General features: G+C 37.5%; 1 protein-coding gene across 2 annotated transcripts in view; it reads right to left on the reverse strand.

The window, feature by feature from the left end:
- The window catches only part of LOC122809132 (cytoplasmic phosphatidylinositol transfer protein 1-like), a 641,537-nt gene that overhangs the window by 27,545 nt on the left and 591,891 nt on the right, over positions 1-22,101 (reverse strand). For both annotated transcript variants that reach the window (XM_044080408.1, XM_044080400.1), the window contains exon 9: positions 18,381-18,464. In XM_044080408.1, coding sequence (XP_043936343.1) covers positions 18,381-18,464 — 84 coding nt within the window. The remainder of the gene's footprint in view (positions 1-18,380; positions 18,465-22,101) is intronic.

Below are 22,101 nucleotides of genomic sequence, written 5' to 3' on the forward strand. Positions count from 1 at the left end.
TATACCTACTTCTGAATACTTCATGCTTATATATTACTTCTAAATGCTAGACTTGGAATCTCCTAAACATGTCAGGAGTCCTGCTCATGCTTTTTAACTGTAAATATTGTAAATATGGATATTTTTTCTTCTCAGTAAGTTGGGCTTTAATTATTTTACTATTACTGTAATCTTTGTGATCTTCTGACTGTAATACGTTGTTTGTTTTAAGTTACTCCCTTTTTAGCTCAATTATTAACACATTATTACTTGTATTACTGTTTTGTATTACTGTCTTATTAAATTCCTGGAGCTTTTCTCCCCAGAACTCTGCTGAAAACAGACACCTGCTGTCCAGTTAGACTTATCCTGGTAAAACAAATGAAAAAGTTAAATATTTGAAGAAGCTTTACAATAGAGCTGTAAGGACTGTGCTTAGTTATTAATTTGACATTTGTTTACCAGAAAGGTCCAACTGGGTCAGAAAGAACCTATTTTCAGTGGAGACCCAGGGAGGAAAGTACAAGTATATATCATTTTGTGTTTGACTTGGTTTAATATCAGTTTAGTTTTTTACTTTGAAGTCCAATTTTCTGGTAGTCACATTGCCTGATTGTCTGTTTCTGATTTTATTTTATTTTATTTTTATACTATTTGCTTATCATTTTATTTTAATTTATGACATGTATCTTACAATCCTGCCAGCTTAGCTTTCTATCTGTTCCTCTGAATACTATCTCTTTACCTCTTTGACATTCAGCTGCTCCTTTCATGGATATCCTAATGTAATGGTATTGGTGGTTGGGCTTCCAAACTAATCGAGGAGTTAACCTTCTGGTAACATATTATAAGTGCATGGGAGAGACAGAGATCCTATGAGGGGACATGGGATGAGGTCTTCATGTGCAGAGATGCAGTCAAAATCCCTAGCTTGGGGAATTGGTGTGTGTGTGTGTGTGTGTGTGTGTGTGTGTGTGTGTGTGTGTGTGTGTGTGTGTGTGTGTGTGTGTGTGTGTGGTATCCTGCCACTCCCCCTTGTTAAGTGAGCTATCTTTAAGAGGTCACACAGGCAGTGGTTTCCGCTGAACCCCCCCCCCCCCCCCGGGATAGAATAGTTGACCATTAACTGATACCCTATCAGTGAGACAAGCCCCTTCTTGAATTAAGGTTGCTGGTAGCATAAACAGGCACTATGCCTCTATGCTGTCTGGACAAATATTACATTTAATTCGCTATGACTTTATCTTAGGAAAACTGATTTCATGGTACATTAGCATGCATTGTTTTGTATGTTCATAGTAGTTAAGTAGCTGCTGACCTGTTTCTGTTTGACTTGCAATGTTGTGGCAAGCTAAAAAATGTATCACATCTTACAAGTCTGATTACTTACAAAGCCTATTTTTCATTGAAAAATGAAACACTTTTTATATAGATATTTTTATATAAAACATTTTCTAATAGTGTATTGTCATTTTGCTTTCTTCATTATAATGAGAAGGTTTTCTTTGTGGTAGTAACATTTATACTATATTAAATTCATTTAAGATGCTAACATAAAATAAAAGTTAAAACTGTGTTCTGCGTCTCTCTGTCTCAACAAACTCACCCATGAATACGCACAATTATTGTTAATTAGGTGCCCCAAGTACCTGATTCTCTTCTCTGGAAATCGAGGAGTATAGGGGTTAAGCAAAACAGAGAAGTTTAGAAGTCGCTAAACTAAGAGAGAGAGAGAGAGAGAGTGTGTGTGTGTGTGTGTGTGTGTGTGTGTGTGTGTGTGTGTGTGTGTGTGTGTTCGTGTGTGCGTGTGGTGGGACAGATTTTAAATATTTCTCTTATAAACTTAGAAAGTTACTAGAATAACAGAGTATGTTTTAAAATGCATTTTCTGAAGGATAAGAAATCTGAAACACAAATATATGAATTCTTTACTAATTTCATTTCTCAGATCATCCCAGTGATTTGCCAGAAAACCAAAAATATTATGAGGAACAGACTGAAATTTTGAGGCAAAAATCTTGACAGTTTAGAGGTAGTGTGTGTGTGTGTGTGTGTGTGTGTGTGTGTGTGTGTGTGTGAATCTCAGCTATCCTTGGTTTTCAGAAATGCCCTGATTCTGACTCAGATTTTACCTGTGTCCATCTTAATCCCTCCTAAGACTAATGATTTTTGGTTAAAAGGTGGTGAATATATTTATTCACGTTCTCTTACTCTGTCAGTGTCACAAGTTAATAGTACTAACATTTTAAAAGTGTTACTGATTGTCCCTGATTATTGCTCGATTTGTCCCTGAGTCTGTTGAAATTTGTCACTGATTTGTTCAGAGCTATGTGCATTTTAGCAGTTTGTTTCAGCAATTCTGTATGTGTGTGTGTGTGTGTGTGTGTGTGTGTGTGTGTGTGTGTGTGTGTGTGTGTGTGTGTGTTTGTGTGTGTGTCTTTGTCTATGCATGACTATTTAAGAGGGTTGTCTCAGCAGATTTGTCTGCCTCTGTATAGTGCAGCACATACTTTTTAAATATGTTTAAGTCAGAAATAGTTTTGAAGATCTATTTGAGGCCCAGGCCCAGGAACATTTTTATTCGTGTGTTGAGGAAGGCTTACTTTGAGAGCCTGTAATTTGGAAAAACAGTGATCATCTTAGCTGCATGTTGCATATATACACCCTCAGGAGCTAATAGTCTTGTGAAAAACCCAGCAGGGGGTGGTGCCAGAATTCTGAAAACAACAATGCTATGGAGCTCAAAAACTTGCTTACCAATAAATAGCAGACAGGTGTTACATTACAAATAAGGTATCCCAAAGCACTTATCTAATACAGCTGTAGTCTTCTTTGTGCATTGACTCATCAGACTGAATGGCCAAACAGTTATTTACACACACACACACACACACACACACACACACACACACACACACACACACACACACACACACACACACGCATTAACGACACTGTATATACATTTTAGGTCTTTAGTTTTTCTCGGTCCATTAAACAGCACAAGTTATGTCCTGGGAGAGCAAATGATAATGTTTGTGGCCACAGCAAATTTGACACTGCAACAAGAACAATATGATGACATCATGTTTGCAGTTTTAAATGAGACATAGCCCCCCTCCCCCCCACTTTTAATGATGTCTGGATACTGAGTGCAGACAGTTGATGATGGTGTTAACGAGTGTGAAATTAAAAATGCTATGTGATCTTGTATAAAGCGAATACAGAACAATGCGAGTATAGCCAGTTCTTTCGGGCACTATCATTATAGCTGATCATTCACAATATGACTAAAATTCATCAAAAATGACAGTTATATTTATGATACATCATGTTACAGAGTCTAGATGAGAAACAGCATACTGTCTCTGAATCCAGTGAGCATTAGTTTCATAGGTCCATATGTGTGTACTAGGCTAACGAACACTGGGGCCTTTTTAAGCATAACCATACATCCCATATCTCTGGCAAGTTCTGCTACGCTTGGCAAGTGTAAGCAGGGACTGGAAGATGAAACATTTACAGGCTACCTCTGACCATTACAGACATAAGTGCCAAACCTGGGATGAATTTCCTGTTCCTCATCCAATCATCCAAGTTAAACTTGAATTGGGTTAGGGAGAAACTGTGCTTCACATGGATGGGGAGCCTGTTTCAGAGAAGATATAGTCTCGTGGGTACATACCTGTCTTTCTAGCTGGCCCTAGTTATATCACAGGCAAGGTTTAAGTCTTTAGAATGGCTAATTCTGGTGATTTTTTTTGTTTTCTGCAGGAGTTTCAACAGAGTGGGATCTGGCAATGCCTTGTATGCCATGCATAGATCTCCCCATCAATAGCCTGTAGGAGACAGAATACAGGGGTAGGGCTTAGAGGCGGTCTGCATAGGCCATGATATTTGCACCCTGTATTCTTTTAGTGAGGAACCTCTGTGGATATTCTAGTTGTTGGATTTTCCTGGTTAGGTACATACTACAGGAGGTATTGTACCAAGTACAATGAAACAATGACTTCCTTGGATCTAGATGCCATACCTCTGTTTATAAGTTGCACAATATACAGTGATTTCCTCACTATCATAGGCACATAATGGTCAAAGGCTGGATTACTGTGTATGTGTATCCCCAAGTCTTTGACTACTGGGTTGACTCTTAGGGGTGTGTTGTCAATATGATAGTACTGATTCCTGTGCAGGGAGGTTGGAAGGATGCCATTAGTGAAGTACAAGAACTCTACTGGCAAATTAAGTTAAATGCGGCATCTCTTCCAGGGGTGAATAACAACATTTCTTTAAATTTTAAATATTTCTTTAAACAGTGGAACTCTCTCCCCACTCACCTATGCAACCTACCTAACCATATAAATTTCATATCTCAGTTACTCTCTCATCTTTCTTCCAAATGGGAATGCCCTTGCCACGCTCCAACTTAACCCCACCCTCATTCCACCCTGCACTGACTCATCCAACTTCCTATATTACTTCATCCCACCCAAAACAATCCCTCCCCTACCAAAAACTAATTTTCTCTCTAATTTCTATTGTACTATACTCTCCAGTCTCAAATATACTATTACCCTCTCCATGCATAATATTTTCCTAACCTACTAATGGCTAGTAGCTATATATTTTGAAATGTTAAACCTACAACTGAGTTTATAACAAAAATATTCACTTTACCTAAATGTTGAAATTTCTGTATTGAATTATGTCTTTTCATTTTTGTAACATTGTGACAAGCCAATTGCAAATATCATGGAGCTTATCTGTAAATGTTTAATTAGCTGTATGAACTATGTCCTTTTGTTAACATGTGAAATTTAACTTGCAATTATTGTGGAGCTTTTCTCCCCGGGCCTCCACTGAAAACAGGCTCTTCTTGGCCCAGTGGACTTTGCGGATCATCAAACTTAAATAAATAAAATAAAAGAAATAAATTGGATATTACAGTTGAGGTCTATGGATTTTTAACATTTTATTTACTGAACAGACATGCACATGCATTACATATATATTTATATTTAAAAAAAAAAAAATATATATATATATATATATATATATATATATATATATGTGTGTGTGTGTGTGTGTGTATACATATTAATGTTTTATATAGATATATATATATATATATATATATATATATATATATATATATATATATACATAACTATATATATATATCTATATATATGTGTGTGTGTGTGGGTCTAATTTAGTAGACCGAATTTACACTTACCCGAAACCCAATTAACCGAGACGACTCCACAGAAACCTCATTACAATGAAGCCACAAGCTGCCAATAATTTGAACAGGGAAACTAACCACTTGGTGACCAGGGTGAACTTTGCCCTTTTCCCCAGTATAGTGTGACCTCGAAGTTGGTATATTTAGTTCACCCCCCCAAATGATTTTTCGGTGGAGTCGTCTCAGTTAATTGGGTAAGTGTAAATTCGGTCTACAAAAGTAGACCCATCTATATATATATATATATATATATATATATATATATATATATATATATATATATATAGATATATATATACATATATATTTAAGACAAATTATTTTATTTTTAATTAGTGTAGTTTACTGATTGGATGAATTTTGGCATGTAGTTTTGTAGTTTAATGGAATAGATTTAGAAGAATGCATTTTTAAGACTGTATTATCTGATGACGTCTGTAGAGTGTTAAGGGATGAAAAGCTCTAATCATTTTTTATTAAACATTCCTTTGTGTGACGTCGTTTCTGACTTTGCCCTTTTTAATTTATTTTGTTTTTCCATCAGATTGTGACTGTTTGGTTATTGGTATGAGTCTGGCACTGAGCAGCATATTACCATTACAACTGGCTGTTTTTTGGTGTCATTCTCGGGAGATCCAATAGATGTCATGTTGCTTTGCCAAGGGTAGTCTGCACCTTCCCCTTTTGGGTTTGGAATACTGTCTAAGACTTTTTCCACCCATACAGTGCCTTTTTAGGCAATGCCAAACTAATAAGCCTACCAATATAGCAAAATCAACTGAATGCCAGAAACCCCAAAATTGCACTCTCTTCAGGTGCTCCTCACACTCCAAAATATAGATATCAGTGCAGTTACAGAAATATGGTTTAAAGTGGCATAGAGTACCCCAGCAGTGCAAGGTTTCACTACCTTCCACACTTTTAGACCAGCAGCTGAACAGATAAGGACTAAAGGTGGAGGTGTCTCAATATACATCAATGTCAAGCTTACCTCCAGAGTGGTGAAATAGGATGACGTGCTGGAGTTTCTCCACTTACAGATCACCATAGACAAAATCCCATACCATATCCTAGTCAGCTAAAGGTCAGCCTCCATGTCCCAAAAAACTCACAATGCATATCTGGTCTTACTGGAGACACTTAACATCCAAAATAGCACCCTATTCATTGGAGAATTTAATTACCCCTCTATAAAATGGAAATCCTATATGGCCTCAAATCCACAGGGACAGAGATTCTGGGACTTTGTAATTACAAACATGCTTGACCAAACAGTGAATACACTGACTAAAGGCTTCAACATACTGGACATTATGCTCAGAAATATGAAATAATGCTGACCCCCCCCCCGAATAACTTGTCCTCCTTGGTAAGGCCTGACCCTGAAGCTGTCTCCTTTGAAATCAAAATCATCTCCATAATCCTACTAACACCAGTAACAGGAACTATTCCAAGGCATATTTCCTTTTATTAAGGATGGTTTTGTCTAAATTCAGTGCCCCTCCAAACCCTGAGAACATACCAGCTTATGCTGAATTGCTCCTAGAAACTCTGTATAACCATGTCAATGACTTTATAGAGGCTGATGTACTTACCAGAAGTAAGCACAAAATTAGCCCCAGAAACAAACCACTCTGATGGCATCCTAAATTAAACAAGATATACAGCAAAAGGAAAAAATATGGCAACAATCAGGAAGGGTAATTCCCATAAAGATAAAAACTCTCTTGTCAAAGTAAGTAGACATCTAACTTTGTCAAGTGAAGCCAACTGTGAGGTCAAGATATCCTCCTAGGTAAAAAATAACCATCAGACCTTCTACAGCTATGTCAGAAACATCAAGGGCAGCACACAGAAATGTGCTGAACTGCTAGTTAATGTTGCCACATTCACTAAACCTGGTGATATAGTGAACCTGTTAGCAGAAAAATTCAGTTCCAGCTTTACCCCCCCCCCCATCCACCCCAGTAATTTCCTCAAACAGAACACCTCCAACTATAACTACTGAGCATGTATGCGTTGCACTCACCAAAGCCAACAACACAGCCTCAGTGGGCCCTGATAACATTCTAGAATGCCTCCTGAATACTCTAAAATAAAACCTATCAGGGACCCTGGAGTCATGATTTAACTATAGTCTTAAAGCATGTTTTGTGCCACATGAATGAGGAACTATGACAGTCATCACCCTTTGTAAGGGAGGACCTTCAAAAAATCCTAGAAATTACAGACCCATTTGTCTGACTAGTCTTATTTGCAAAGCCATGGAAAGAATTATCATGGAAATTATCAGCAAGGACATAGGAGACCTCCAGACACTGGACCCATCCCAGTTTGGCTTTGTCAAAGGAAGGTCATGCTTACTAAATCTGGTGGACTTCTTTGAAAAGGTCACTTGGGCAACTGATGAGAGGAAGGCTGTGCATATTGCCTACGTAGATCTGGCTAAGGCATGGGATACAATACTCCACTTGGGCATTGTCAACAAACTTACAAAACTAGGTATAAACCCCTTTATAGCACTCTGGGTAGCTAGCTGGCTTACTGATAGGACCCAGGAGGATAGAATCGATGAGGCCACCTCTATAAAGAGGCCGATCACCAGTGGAGTCCCTCAGAGCTCAGTGCTAGGCCCATTCCTCTTTTGCATCTACTTCTTGGATGTCAAAGCCCGTGTCAAAGGCCTCTGGCTAACCAGGCTCACAGGTGACTGCAAACTGAGAGCAGTCATTGAATTCTGCCATGATGAGAACACCCTTCAGGAAGGTCTAATGCAGACAAACACTTAGTGCTAAAGCAATGGCCTAAAACTCAATACCAAGAAATATACTATAGTACCTTTTGGGAAGCCTGCCACCTCAGGTAACTATGTCATCAAGAAAACACCCTTAAAAGTTGATTCAGTACTCAAGGATCTGGGAACTCATGCAGACATTAACCTAGCCTTCATATAACATGTATCCAAGGTAGTAAGAAAATCCTTCTACTTTGCTCAACTCATAAGCAAGGGCATGTCAACTAGGTGCAGAGAGGTGATATAACACTGTACTCAGACTTCATCAGACCCATCAAAGAGTATAATGCCCCCTTTGGTAGTACCTGACCAAACACATGTGGCATCCACAAAGCCCCCTTGCAAAAAGAATACAAGGAGTAAACACAATGTCCTAGGCTGATCCCCTCAAAGCCCTGTTTCTTTATTCAATATCATACAAACTTCTGAGAGGTGATCCTTGCCTGACATATAAAGCATCCCTGAATCCTGTTTTGATGAAGTTTTTGTACATCCCCAAAATAAACAGCATCAGAATTACTAGAACTACTCCAGTAAAAGACCTGAATTTTGTTTGCAACATAAACAGGACATGTTGTAGTGATAGATATGTTTCTCAGAGAATTCCTATTCTCTGGAACAAGCTCCCCATTCATGAGTTCCTCCCTATCCCTATTTAAGTGCAACTTGGACCAATGGATAGGTAATCGGAAATTCACCCCTGGACTGGCTCCTATCTCTGATGGACAAAGGCAGTCAGTAAATCACCCCCTATAAATCAAATATAAATCAAATTTGCTGGTCATGTTTGGGTTTTATGGCTAAACTTTTAAGGACTCAAGTGGTTGTTTACCTAGTATAAACCTATGAACTTATGAACTTACCTTTAATTTCTGTATAAATTGGCTAAAATTTCTCAAAATATTAAATCATTGGCATACAAGTTATACCTATTCTTAACTCATTACATCAGAGTGATGCCTCCAGGTGCAGTTAACTCCTACTGACGCCTTTAGGTGTCAAATATTACCTCTGTCTAGTGTAGGTGAATATTAACTGTTCTTGATATTAATTTGTATAGATATAATTTTCACATTTTTCTAAATATCTCAACAACCAAGTAACACAGACAGAACTCCTTAGCCTCATAAGAAAGCTCTTTAGCAAGATGAATAAAATGCTGCTAACAGTATGCATGTAACTTGAGTGGTATAAGTTGCTTACAAAATATTACAAATGTTAATAGTTACTGTGTTTACTGTGACTTACAAAATTCAGTTTAAGACTTAGACCCTAAAGAATACTACCACTGTAAAACAGTTTGTGTTGAAGAGTTTGCCATTTTTACTTCTTTCATAACCCCTATGGTTCCAGAGATATGAATATTTGTTTGAAATGTGAGGACATAATTTGATTCTGTCAAAAGGCTTAGGCTCCGTCCAATGGAAGCTACAGGGCAAACTTCCTGAGCTCCATTGGAGTGAGAGAGTTAACCAATTTTTCATATTATGTCTAATTTGCTATGTGTTGTCTTTTGGCTTTTCCCGGTTAGGGGTCGCCACAGTGGAATTCCGGTCTGCTAATGATTGGCAGTAGATTTTCATGAACGCCGAGGTACCAGCTCGACAATCAACCTTCAACAAAGGCACGCCCATTTACACGTCTTTCAAATGCCCACCCAACTGCGGGGAGGACATGCGGACTCCACACAGAAGGCACTCCCCACACTCCAGCCGAGAATCGAATGGGAGAACCTCTTGCTGTAAGGCAACAACGCTACCGCTGCACCACCGTGGACGTATGTCTAATTTGCTATAATTATTTAAACTGTAGATGTTGTATTACTTTTGAAGATTGTAAAATCAGTATTCTTAGAATGTTTTTGTAATACCTGGATCTTTTTTTCCCCTGGGCCTCTGTTGCAAATGGGCATCTACCTAGTTGGACTTTTCCAGTAACCAAACGTCAATAAGTAAGGCAAAGTACTTTTTTCACACTATTTAGATGTAATCTACACAAATGGATGGATAATAGCAAATTCACCCCTGGTTTAGCAGCCTTGTCCCTCGTGGATAGTGGCAACATGTATATGTTCTTTTCTTCTCCCTTCTTCTTTGGGCTATCTGTGCTTAAAATATATGGGCTGAGAGCTGAAACTTAATGAGGATGCTGGCTTATACATCTAAAGGTCCTCATTGATCAATAACCTAGGATGTACTTATGGACCAGTGAACCACAGTTCTGGAGTTCATAACAAAATATATGGTGCTAGGCCTAGAATAGTGTTTTTTTCATTTACATAGTTTGTGCTGAAAAGCATTGAAACATTGACAACATAAGTTTAGATCATATCCTTTGTTTTGACTCTCAAGAAGAAATAAAAGCATGCTTAGGGAAAGTTTGTTGTCTGATAAAAATACAAGGGCCTGCAATTGTCTTTTACTGCAGTCTTATTTTCCTGTAAATCACAGGTTCGTAGGTTAGTACTAGGTTAACTGCTCTTGCAAGCCATTTTAAATCTAGCAAATAATCCCATTCATTGCTTAAAATCATCTGACTAGAGTTTAGATTTACCTGCCCATTTCCAAGAACTATAGTACTATCCTACTCTAGTGATAATTACTAGATCAAATACAGATATTTGGCAAGAACCAGTGGGATAAAGAATTTAGGAGCTGCCTCTGTCCATTAGCAGCACTGGGGGGGGGGGGGGGGGGGTTTGTCAATGTGGTAGTTTCCCTGGGAGATGACTTTCCAGAGGAGATGATAATGCATTTTTCAGTATGTAGCTTCAATCTATGAGCCTGGTACAAGTTATTTGTTTGGGATAAGCCCTCCTGTAGGATGGCTGGGTCTTTTCTGGATTCAATTATTGCACCTAGATTGAATCATCTGCAAACTTAGTTAGCTACAGTTACTTGTTACTGGCCTTTACTTCTGAGAAGCAGATGTCAAACAGAAGAGGTCCTAGAATTGAACTCTGTGGGATTCCACTGATGATTGACCTTTTTGTGAAGGCAGCTTCCACTGTCTTAATCTCCTGCATCCTATCTGAGAGACAATTGACAATCCAGAGGGTGATTAAGAGTTTATTCATACATTACTAAGCTTTTCTACTATTCCTGTGTGTGGATTGTGTCAAAAGCCTTGGTCTGGTTGATGTAGGTGGCGTATACCATTTTACCTTCATCAATTGCTTTGGTGATCTCTTCAAAAAAAGTTCATCAGTTTGAGTAAGCATAACCTGCCTTTGAAGAAGTATCAGTGTTTGGAAGTTCCCTTCTTTCTTATTGATTAATTCCATGACAATTCTTTTCTTGGCTTTGAATATGAGACTGGTCAGACTTAGGGTCTGTTTCTGTTAGGTCTGTGGAAGGTCCCCTCTTATGTAGGGGAATAACTGTTGCTGTTTTCCTTGGAGACTAAGGTTGAACAGTGTTGTTAGGTGAATGGCTAAATCAGGTTCATGCTATTCAAGATGCATCCTAGGATATTATTAGGACCCACTGATGCAGTATTTTTGCTTTTGATAGTACTTTCAGGACTTAGTTTTGTGTGGTTGTTGGTGGTGAGTTGGTTTCAGATAGTTCATGTGAGATAGATGTGGGAGAGGGGGTTAATGTCTCAGCTGACTCAGCTAGTAGGTTAGCTATATCTTCAGCTTTGCAGTAGGCAACGTTGTTTCCAATCAGTTTAGTGCATTATTTCATTGTGCTGCACAGATTAAGAACATAACAAAAAATGCCTTGTGAATGTCTTTTGCTTTGCTAGCTATTTTCCACACCCTCGTTTTTTGTAGAGTTAATTAAGCACCTGTGTTGCTCAATTAATTTAATGATGAAGCCTCTATCATTTTGTGTATTGCTGTTCTTACTTTTAGCCAACAAGGTCTTCATTTTGTTGTAAAGCTTATTGACATAAAAGTTCCACTGGGGGTGTTGTTTTTTTCAGTGGCAAGCCCTTCACCTGGTGCAGCCACATCTATGCAGCTGTTAATATGCTAGTATAGTTCATAGAGTTGACTGGGTTTGGCATCTGACATTTGTCAATGTATCATTTAGGAACAGGTAGTTTATCTTAGAGACATTTTTAAAGGTACCAGAGGAAAAAGTGGTCCCTGGAATCAATTTTATTTAGAAGGAGAAAGCTTCATGGTCAGACTTAACAAGTTATGAAGAAATGCAAGGAATGGTGCAAGATGACCCCATCGTAATAAGGACAAGGTCTAAGACGTTATTCCCCCTAGTGGGTACTCTACTAGATGTTCCAGGATATTTGTATTGACAAAGTCCAGGAATCACTATCCTTGCGCACTAGTTGTAGCATAGGTTTCCTTGTCTATACTTGGATAGTTTAGATCATTAAAGAAAAGGGCTGCTGATGTGATATTAAGACCCAAACAGTTTTTAAATGTCTTGAAAGGATGTGGTTACTAGCTTTATATTATAATCAAAAGCTAGATTTAGTGATCTAACACAATGAAGGTATAATCCACAATATCCTGGCACCTTCCCTGTGGTCAAGCAGCCAGACATGGTTAGTCAAGGGGGATTCTTGCTCTCACCCATAGAAGGCCAACATTCAGTGCTGGAGTAACCTGCAGTGATGTAATTGGTCAAGCTCAAAGATCACAAGTTGCCGACTGATGTTGCAGGTTTCAGGAACTACTTCTTTATAGCCCACTGAATTATTCATAAGCCTCATTAATAAGTAAAATGGTATGTGATGATTATTCCTACTATATTCAGTGCTTAGAATTCAGAACCTTGTTTAAAGCAGTTAGATCTAAAAGCTGACAGTTTGGGTTTCTCATCTCGTGTAGTCTGTCACACAGCTTACAGTAGTCTAAGTTAAAGAAATGATGCTATTTTTGTTCATTAGTGGATTAACAATTATTATTTAAGTGTATGAAAATGCCTGCCTTTTCTTTTAATTTTGGATGATCTACCTGTGTGCATAATTCTAGTCCAACTTGTCAAAAGAGTGAAAATACACACCCAGATACCACACCATCAGATGAAAGAATCTAACAACAGTAACTCTTTTTAGCTGTTTTCCTGCTTTTGATAGACAAAGTTGTCTCTAGTACTGTTTCTCTCTCCCTCTCATACGTGTCTTTATCTGCATATGAGTATCCATAAGTAAACTTGTATTAAGAAATGACTGATGTGCAATCATTTTCCTGCTATATTGTTGCATCTCATTAACATATTCTGAAGGATATAGCAGTTGAGTTTTCATTCCTAGTGCAAGCTTCAGTTCTCTGTAACACTTACTTTCTTCTTCTACTCCATCCTCAAAACAAGGCTGTAGTCTTTTTTGGGTAAATTTCTGTCAATTCAGTGTTGATTTTACGTTCACTTCTTCTTTCCCCTTCTTTCTGCCTTTCTTTCCTTGTATTCAGGTGACCCAATGATTAGTGATCCTGACCTGGAAATCAATCCTGTCCTCCAGATATTTCCTGGGTGGCATTTGCAGGATCACCTTGTGACCATGGTTGTTTTCAATGTGCACACACTTGCATATTTCAAAAGACATGTTATTTAGGAAGACTAGCTATTTTAATAAGCTGAACACATTTTCCCACATTCTGGAAAATGTGTGTGTGTGTATGTGCATTTAAATGTGCAACATAGTCACATAACTGTCCCTTCTCACTGTTCTGTTGTTCTGTTTTACATAGTTTGCACCTCTATTTCTTAATCCAGGATGTATTTCTTCTAAACACAAACCAGTTTCTTTCCTCAATTTTTCATTTGCCATTGCTTTAAAAACACATATGAGGAGAATTTGGCTGAGTGGATGCAACCTGGTTAAGAAAATGAAATAAGTAAAATAAATATGAACATATTTCTTTCATAGATTTCCAAACACGCAATCTGCAACCAAACATTTGGTTCTCATTATTTGTTTACTTCACTCCTCTGTAATTGACTGACCACATACCATGGTAAACAAAACCTGCAATCATGTATCCTGCAGCAACAGAGGCAAAATATAATGACAGAATGATGCTGCAGAAAAACAGATTGCACAATGTTTTCTGTTTGAGCAAATCTTGTCTCACATTACTGTTTTCCAGTCACAATTAGGAAATTCTTGGTTATTCATCTTTATAATATTGATTGTCAAACTGATAAAATCAGCAAATAAGAGAAAACAAATACACTTTATCAATAAATAACTTCTATACATCTTGCTGTACTACAAAATGGTTTTCATTTTCCTTTAACTGGATGCCTTTAAACTTCTTAATAAGTTCATAGGTTGATAGGTGTCTAGCCCATAGGATTACCCTGGCATTGTGCCACCCGACCTTAGTTCCTTTATTTTAATTAATTAATGCATTTGTTTTTCCATCATGATCACAAGATGATTTTCCTACATCCACTTATGTCTTTGCATTGTTTTTTTTCAGTGATACACTTTCAGACTCCAAGCCAATTAATTCCATCTTTTCAGGTTTAATATATTGTTTTTATTTTTTCAGGACATTAAATTTACTTATACCATATCATGCGCACCTGTAAATACGTGCAGAATGTTCACAGGAACAAAAACAGTCAAATAATACCTCTGTTAAGACAGGAGTCCCTGTGGACTATGATGTTTGCAGATGACATTGTGATCTGTAGTGAGAGTAGGGAACAGGTGGAGAAGGCCCTGGAGAGATGGAGATATGCTCTAGAGAGAAGAGGAATGAAGGTCAGCAGGACTAAGACAGAATATATGTGTGTGAATGAGAGGGAGGATAGAGGAATGGTGAGGATGCAAGGAGTAGAGGTGGCGAAGGTGGATGAGTTTAAATACTTCGGGTCAATAGTTCAGAGTAACGGTGAGTGTGGAAGAGAGGTGAAGAAGAGAGTACAGGCAGGATGGAGTGGGTGGAGAAGAATGTCAGGAGTGATTTGTGACAGACGAGTACCTGTAAGAGTGAAAGGGAAGGTCTACAAGAGGGTAGTGAGACCAGCTATGTTATATGGGTTGGAGACAGTGGCATTGACAAAAAGGCAGGAGTGTGAGCTGGATGTGGCAGAGTTAAAGATGCTAAGATTTGCACTGGGTGTGACGAGGGTGGACAGGATTAGGAATAAGTATATTAGAGGGTCAGCCCAGGTTGGAAGGTTTGGAGACAAAGCCAGAGAGGCAAGATTATGTTGGTTTGGACATGTGCTGAGGAGGGATGCTGAGTATATTGGAAAAAAGATGCTAAGGATGAAGCTACCAGGTAACAGGAAAAGAGGAAGGCCTAAGACAAGGTTTATGGATGTGGTGAGAGAGGACATGCAGGTGGTTGGTGTGACAGAGTAAGATGCAGAGGACAGGAAGAAATGGAAACAGGTGCTCCGCTGTGGCGACCCCTAACAGGAACAGCCAAAAGAAGATGATGATGATGATGATAACAGAATGAACAATTCCAGGCCTTTGAAAATAAAAATGCTGATAGGTCAAATAAAAGCAAAAAAAAAATGTATCCGAGAGCAGTACTTTACTGTAGGCAGAGAAACATGAGGCATATGATACAGTAAGGCAACTGCCATCTGAGTCGCTTGTGCTACAAGGTGCTGATGATACTTTGAAAGAAAATATTCAGACTTGTTTGAACATGTCAAGTTTCTGCAAGGTAAATGTCATATTAGGACTTCTCCTAAGGCAGTGCTTGCAATTCATGCTCCAAAAGGAGATCCATTTGCACTCAGAGCCAGGGATGAGAAATAACTGAAGTGTGTGTAGCAATTGGGTGTCATAGTGAAACACACCAAACCTGTTAAATGGGTAAACAGTATGGTGACTGCAGTAAAACAAGATGCAATAAGAATATGTTACACCCTGAAGATTTAAATACATGCATCAAGAAGGACCACTGCCTACTTTTGTCAGCAGAAGACAGTAGCAGCAATGACCACTAAAAGATATTTCTCTGTACATCTACTCCCTTTCAGGAATTCAAACCCTGCTGTCCTGCATGACAGGCAGGATACTTTCAACTATCCTAATGGGAAAGACATGAGCCAAGGAGTCTGCCATGTTAATCTAGGTGAACCTAACTCTAAGTTGTATACTTTTAGTACAACGTAGATAGAAATGTCTGAGGATTCCATTTCTGAACTCACTGACTCTGGAAGTCTTTTAGAAAGTTGTTGCTAATGTTGTAGAAAGGTACAGTGGTGTCATAGGTCTCAACCTGCTAAGAGGCCAATGTGGAACATAGACCACAGGAATGTTTGACAAACAGTCAAAATGTGGAACTCCCTATTTTCTCACTGAACAAATGTTTACCTTGACCATGGCCATGGCCTTTCAACCAAAATACACACACACACACACACACGCACACATGCACACACGCACACACGCACACACACACACACACACATGCACACACGCACACACGCACACACACACACACACACACACACACACACACACACACACACACACACACACACACACACACACACACACACACACTCACCCTTGTCATGCCTTTCAATTGCAGAATTCCCAAATTTTTGCCTCATATTTTTGGTCTGTTCCTTATAAAGTATGGCAAATCAAAGAGGAATGAAATAATAAGATAATGACAGAAATTTGAGTTTCAGACATCATATCCTTCAGATCATGTATGGTAATACAAAACCTGTTATTCTAGCAACTTGTTAAGTTTATAAGTGCAATATCTAAAAATTGTCCCTATTTTTGTGGCTTTATAACCACATTTATATCTGGCTATTGGCTTTGTCCAGATTTCTTACTCTAGGAGGTTGAGAGGTATGCATTTAAAGAGAGGGTGAAATTAAAATAGAAGTAAAACAGTACCAAAGTAAATAACTGCAGAACCAGCAGTTAAAAGGATTCAAAGTAAATAACTGCAATACCAGAAGTTAAAAAGATTCCTTTTATTTGCTGGTACTGCAATTATTTACTTTGATACTGTTTTGCTATTTTATTTTTTCTCCTTCTCTTTAAACACAGTTTTCCACAACCATTCATGGTACACGAATGGTCACATATTTGGGAGCTCTCATTGGCTCCTGTCCTCAAGAACAGTTATTTGATTGGTCCATATACCGCAATGGCATTTGGCTGTAATTGCAGAATACAAGCCAATCAAAAACTGTGTAGCACAGCCAACTCTGTTCAATGCGGAACAGTGGAGTAGCTATTTGGTTTGTATACCATGATGCCAATTATCAGTAATGGCAGCATACAAACTAATCAAAAGCCATATAGTGGAGACAAATTGTATGCAGAACAATGGAACAGTGGGTTTGTTTATGGTCAAATACAGACTGTTCTGCATTATCCGGAGCACTTAGCTGCTCAGAGTGGTGTAGTGAACAATATTTACAATCTTTTACTCTGTGGTAAAACTAAACTGGAATATGATCAACATGTGTGTAAACAACTTGACATATGAACACAGAAAGGCTTAATTAAAGCTGAAATGAGGTGTCAAATCTATGTGAATTCACTCATTTATATGGGGCAGATAAAAGTAAATAACTGCAATACCAGAAGTTAAAAAGATTCCTTTTATTTGCTGGTACTGCAATTATTTACTTTGATACTGTTTTGCTATTTTATTTTTTCTCCTTCTCTTTAAACACAGTTTTCCACAACCATTCATGGTACACGAATGGTCACATATTTGGGAGCTCTCATTGGCTCCTGTCCTCAAGAACAGTTATTTGATTGGTCCATATACCGCAATGGCATTTGGCTGTAATTGCAGAATACAAGCCAATCAAAAACTGTGTAGCACAGCCAACTCTGTTCAATGCGGAACAGTGGAGTAGCTATTTGGTTTGTATACCATGATGCCAATTATCAGTAATGGCAGCATACAAACTAATCAAAAGCCATATAGTGGAGACAAATTGTATGCAGAACAATGGAACAGTGGGTTTGTTTATGGTCAAATACAGACTGTTCTGCATTATCCGGAGCACTTAGCTGCTCAGAGTGGTGTAGTGAACAATATTTACAATCTTTTACTCTGTGGTAAAACTAAACTGGAATATGATCAACATGTGTGTAAACAACTTGACATATGAACACAGAAAGGCTTAATTAAAGCTGAAATGAGGTGTCAAATCTATGTGAATTCACTCATTTATATGGGGCAGACTGTATTATATTGCTAGAAGGGATTCAATCACATTCTGATAAAATGAAAGCAGTAATTATGAGTGATCATATAATATAACACCTGTAACAAAGAGAATATATTGATAGTCACTTCAGTCAGTCCTTTGGAGAAATTAGAGAGTCAGGTATTCCTTATAATCATCTTACACTATTTTTCCTCAGCCAAAATCTCACAAATAAAAACACTTGCATAAGAAATTTTATACCTCAACATGTCATGCATTTACTGACCTGTCTCAGTTGATGAAATTACTTTTTTATTAGTTTCTTCCTGAAGTTCCTTTTCAAAATTTCTAACATCTTCCATAGACATGTCTATCAGAAAATATAAAAGCAGACACATATATTCACCATCTTTAGAGTGCTCTGGATACTATTTTGAGATATAAATTAGCATTCAAGCATTCTAATTTGAGTACCTTTGTTGCTCATTTTTTTGTAGTGAAGAAAATGCAGTAAAATGCTTTTATGCTAGAACTAGGATTACAATAAATTTAAGTATGCATTCAGAGAACTGTTGAGGTAACAAACATATGGTATTTCATGAAAAAAACATGATTTATGACAGAAATGGTACAAAATTAAAAAAATAAAGAATACAAACAGCTCACAATATCTTATACTACAGTTAAAATTGCTTGTTGATAGAATAGTCATTGTCATACTTCTGTTACAATAGATCTTCTAGACCAATCAATACTGCAATCTCAGATACACCAACTTTATATTTGTTATCCCCTATGTTTTCATCTAGTCTGTGTATAAATGCAAGAAAAACAACAAAATGATCGGGAAACGACAACAGTAGCCACTTGCATGCTTTTTACGTGCAAGTGGCTACTGTTGCTGTTTCCTGTTTGTTTTGTTGTTTTTCATAGTTTTAGTTTGCGTCTGTGTTTAAATGTACTTAATGTAGTAGAATATCTCACAATGATAGGATGTTTATTCCACACTTTTGATATCAGCATAGTCACATATTTATCCCTTCGCACTGTACTGTTGTTCTCTTTTACATAGTTTGCACCTCCATTTCTTAATCCAAGATGTATTTCTTCTACACTCAAACCAGTTTGTTTCCTCAATTCTTCATTTACCATTGCCTTAAAAAACAGACATAGCTTTCCTCTTACCAGACAATAAAATATACTATAGAGATCCAAGTACTTCAGTCTTTCAGAATATATAAAATATTAAAGTTGTTTACTCTTTTGGTAAAACAAATAGAGCAGAGCTCTGTTCTGCAAGGGTGTTGAGTATAAAAAGTTGATATATAGTCAGTTGAGACCAACAGATGCATTAGAAGCAGAAAACTTGTTATGGGTTAGCTGGATTTAAGTAATACAAAAATAGAAACTGTAGGGCATTTGAAAAGGGACAAATGCAAAAGTCTCTCAAAATAGCCTTTAATATTCCTGTGGGTGTATCTTAATATTGCATGCTGTTATAGACATTACATGGCTTCCATGTCACTGCTTAAATAACAGAATAATTTAACTGTTGTGCTAAGTAAAATGAAGGCAGTATTAAAATTGTGATGAGTGGTAAAGTACATGATCGGTGGAAGCCTTGTGTAATCCAGAACTCAGGAATCTTATATAGTGGCTTGTGTGTGTGCATCTCCTGAATATTGTCTCAAGTATGGCTTTGACTAGCTTGTGAAGGAAGTCACATTGCCTTGATACAATGTATGGCCTAATTAGCATGAATCAGTGCCTGTAGTAAGTTGTCCTTCAGTTGAAGGCTAATTAAAAGAATCTGGGGCTCTACAGGACTGCTGATATAGCAGGTCATTAATAACATTTTTATTTCTACTGCAGAAGTTAACAACATTGTATCATTAGAATAATAATCTCAGTGTAAAAAAAAAAAGAAACAAAAACCTTGCAAATTATCAAAATCAGGAATTGTCACAATTAGTACCATCAGTCAATGTTAATGTCCAGCCTACTGTTTCTGTTCTTACTTTTCTCGATATCCTTAATGCATACATATGCATAAAATAAACGTGCATATCTATAGATATCTATATCTATCTGGGTCTATGGCTGTCTAGATATAGATAGATAGATAGATAGATAGATAGATAGATAGATAGATAGATAGATAGATAGGTATAGATGTATATAAAACATGCTGGAGGGACAGGTTGATAACCTAGTACCTCCTAAACAACTGGAATACACTTCTGCAGGTTAAGCAGTATGACTTGCTATCTTCCTTCAAACATAACTTGCATGACTGCAATGGGTATCCAAGAATGTACTGTGGGATTGACTGGTATGGCCTTCTTGGTAAAAGGGTACTGGTAAGCAAGTGTGTGTGTGCGTGTATATCTATAGATCACACACACACACACACACACACACACACACACACACACACACACACATGGGTGGGTGTGATTTTTGTATGTTTTCTCACACTCACTTCCTGGACTGTAAAAAAACGCTTCATACAAATTAGCTAGGCCGATTAATGCATTTCCCTGGTCTGCAAATGCTGCCTTTGACAGCACAGAGGATTAAGAATATGAACTATTTAAAAGCTGCTTCCTAGGGTTCAAAGCTGAATTCCCTTAGGCTGTATTTGCCTAGTGCATGACTCTTGGAATATTGGACTAGGCTTGTTAATGGTCTGCTGGACTGCATCCCTAGTAACTATGAACCATATAAATCACTGGATTCATTTCTCATGAACTTCCCACTGTGAACCACAAGGTTACAGGACTTTGGCTGTGCATACATAACATTTGTTGCACTTTTCTGTATAAAATGCCTTTGTGGGAAACCAGTGGTTTGCTAAAATGCAGTTCATGTTACCATGCTCTGAATCCAGTTTCTGGACTGGATGGTATAAAGTTGTGCAAAGCCCTGGATACCTAGGGAAAGAAATGACAGAGAAAGAAAGAAAGAAAGAAAGAAAGAAAGAAAGAAAGAAAGAAAGAAAGAAAGAAAGAAAGAAAATCATGCTGCTCATGCGATATTTTAAGTGCTTTGCTTTTATGGTTGCATTTCTTATTTGTCTTCATTGTATTTCCGTATTCCTGCATATTTCTGGATATATTCGTTAAATGCATTCACAATTTGCTAAAATGACCTCACAAACATACAGCACATTTTATTTCTATATATATTGATTCATGTCTGTTGTGGGCTATATCATTTAATCCTTTCTTATAACTTATATTCAAGGTGAAGCGTAGTTTCAAGTATAAACTCATTCCCATGTCATCCAAGTTCACATACTTCTTAATGTGTTCAAAGAAATGTTGTGAGATGCTTGCTTCTTGTAAGCACAATTGAATTGTGTGTTTTTAAAAGGATTGCAAGAAGAGGCAACATATCTTGTATATTTAACAAGAAACAGGCAAACAACCAACTGGAAAACATAAGCTGTTCCACCAAACAAGTAAAGGTAGCAGCAAAGAAAAATATGGTAGCAATTGTACGAAGTATAGCTCCAGGCCACATGAAATAAACCAAGAACTTTAATATTCAGTAAGCGCTTTCACCACTGTTCGTGGCTACTTCAGACCATATACAAATATAAAAACACACACTAAGTGGTTTATAAAGCTGTCCCTGTATACCTCATTACCTGAAAGACCACTCCCAGTCAATCAAGCTACTATAGACACACCCTCTTTTAAAAGCATCAGTACATTCATCGACATTGCATAGTATTACTTTTAAAATACAGTTCTTATAGCACATTAAATGTCTATTTCAACAGTCAAAGCATTCATAAGCATCTACAAGCATTTAATATTTGTAAACATTTCAGAACATTGCTTCTATCAGCAGCATGTCAGATGCAATATATTATGGATCACTGAACCATTTTCCATTTTTATAGAAAAGAAAATTAGACCTATCTTGGATATCTCAAGTAGTGTTGAAAGATTCCCAGCACTTCCTAGAGAGCTTATCTACATATAGTGAAATGTCATCTA

The sequence above is a fragment of the Protopterus annectens genome, chromosome 1.part1 (genome assembly GCF_019279795.1).
Source record: "Protopterus annectens isolate FY-2018-M chromosome 1.part1, PAN1.0, whole genome shotgun sequence".
In the NCBI taxonomy this organism is placed as follows: domain Eukaryota; kingdom Metazoa; phylum Chordata; order Ceratodontiformes; family Protopteridae; genus Protopterus; species Protopterus annectens.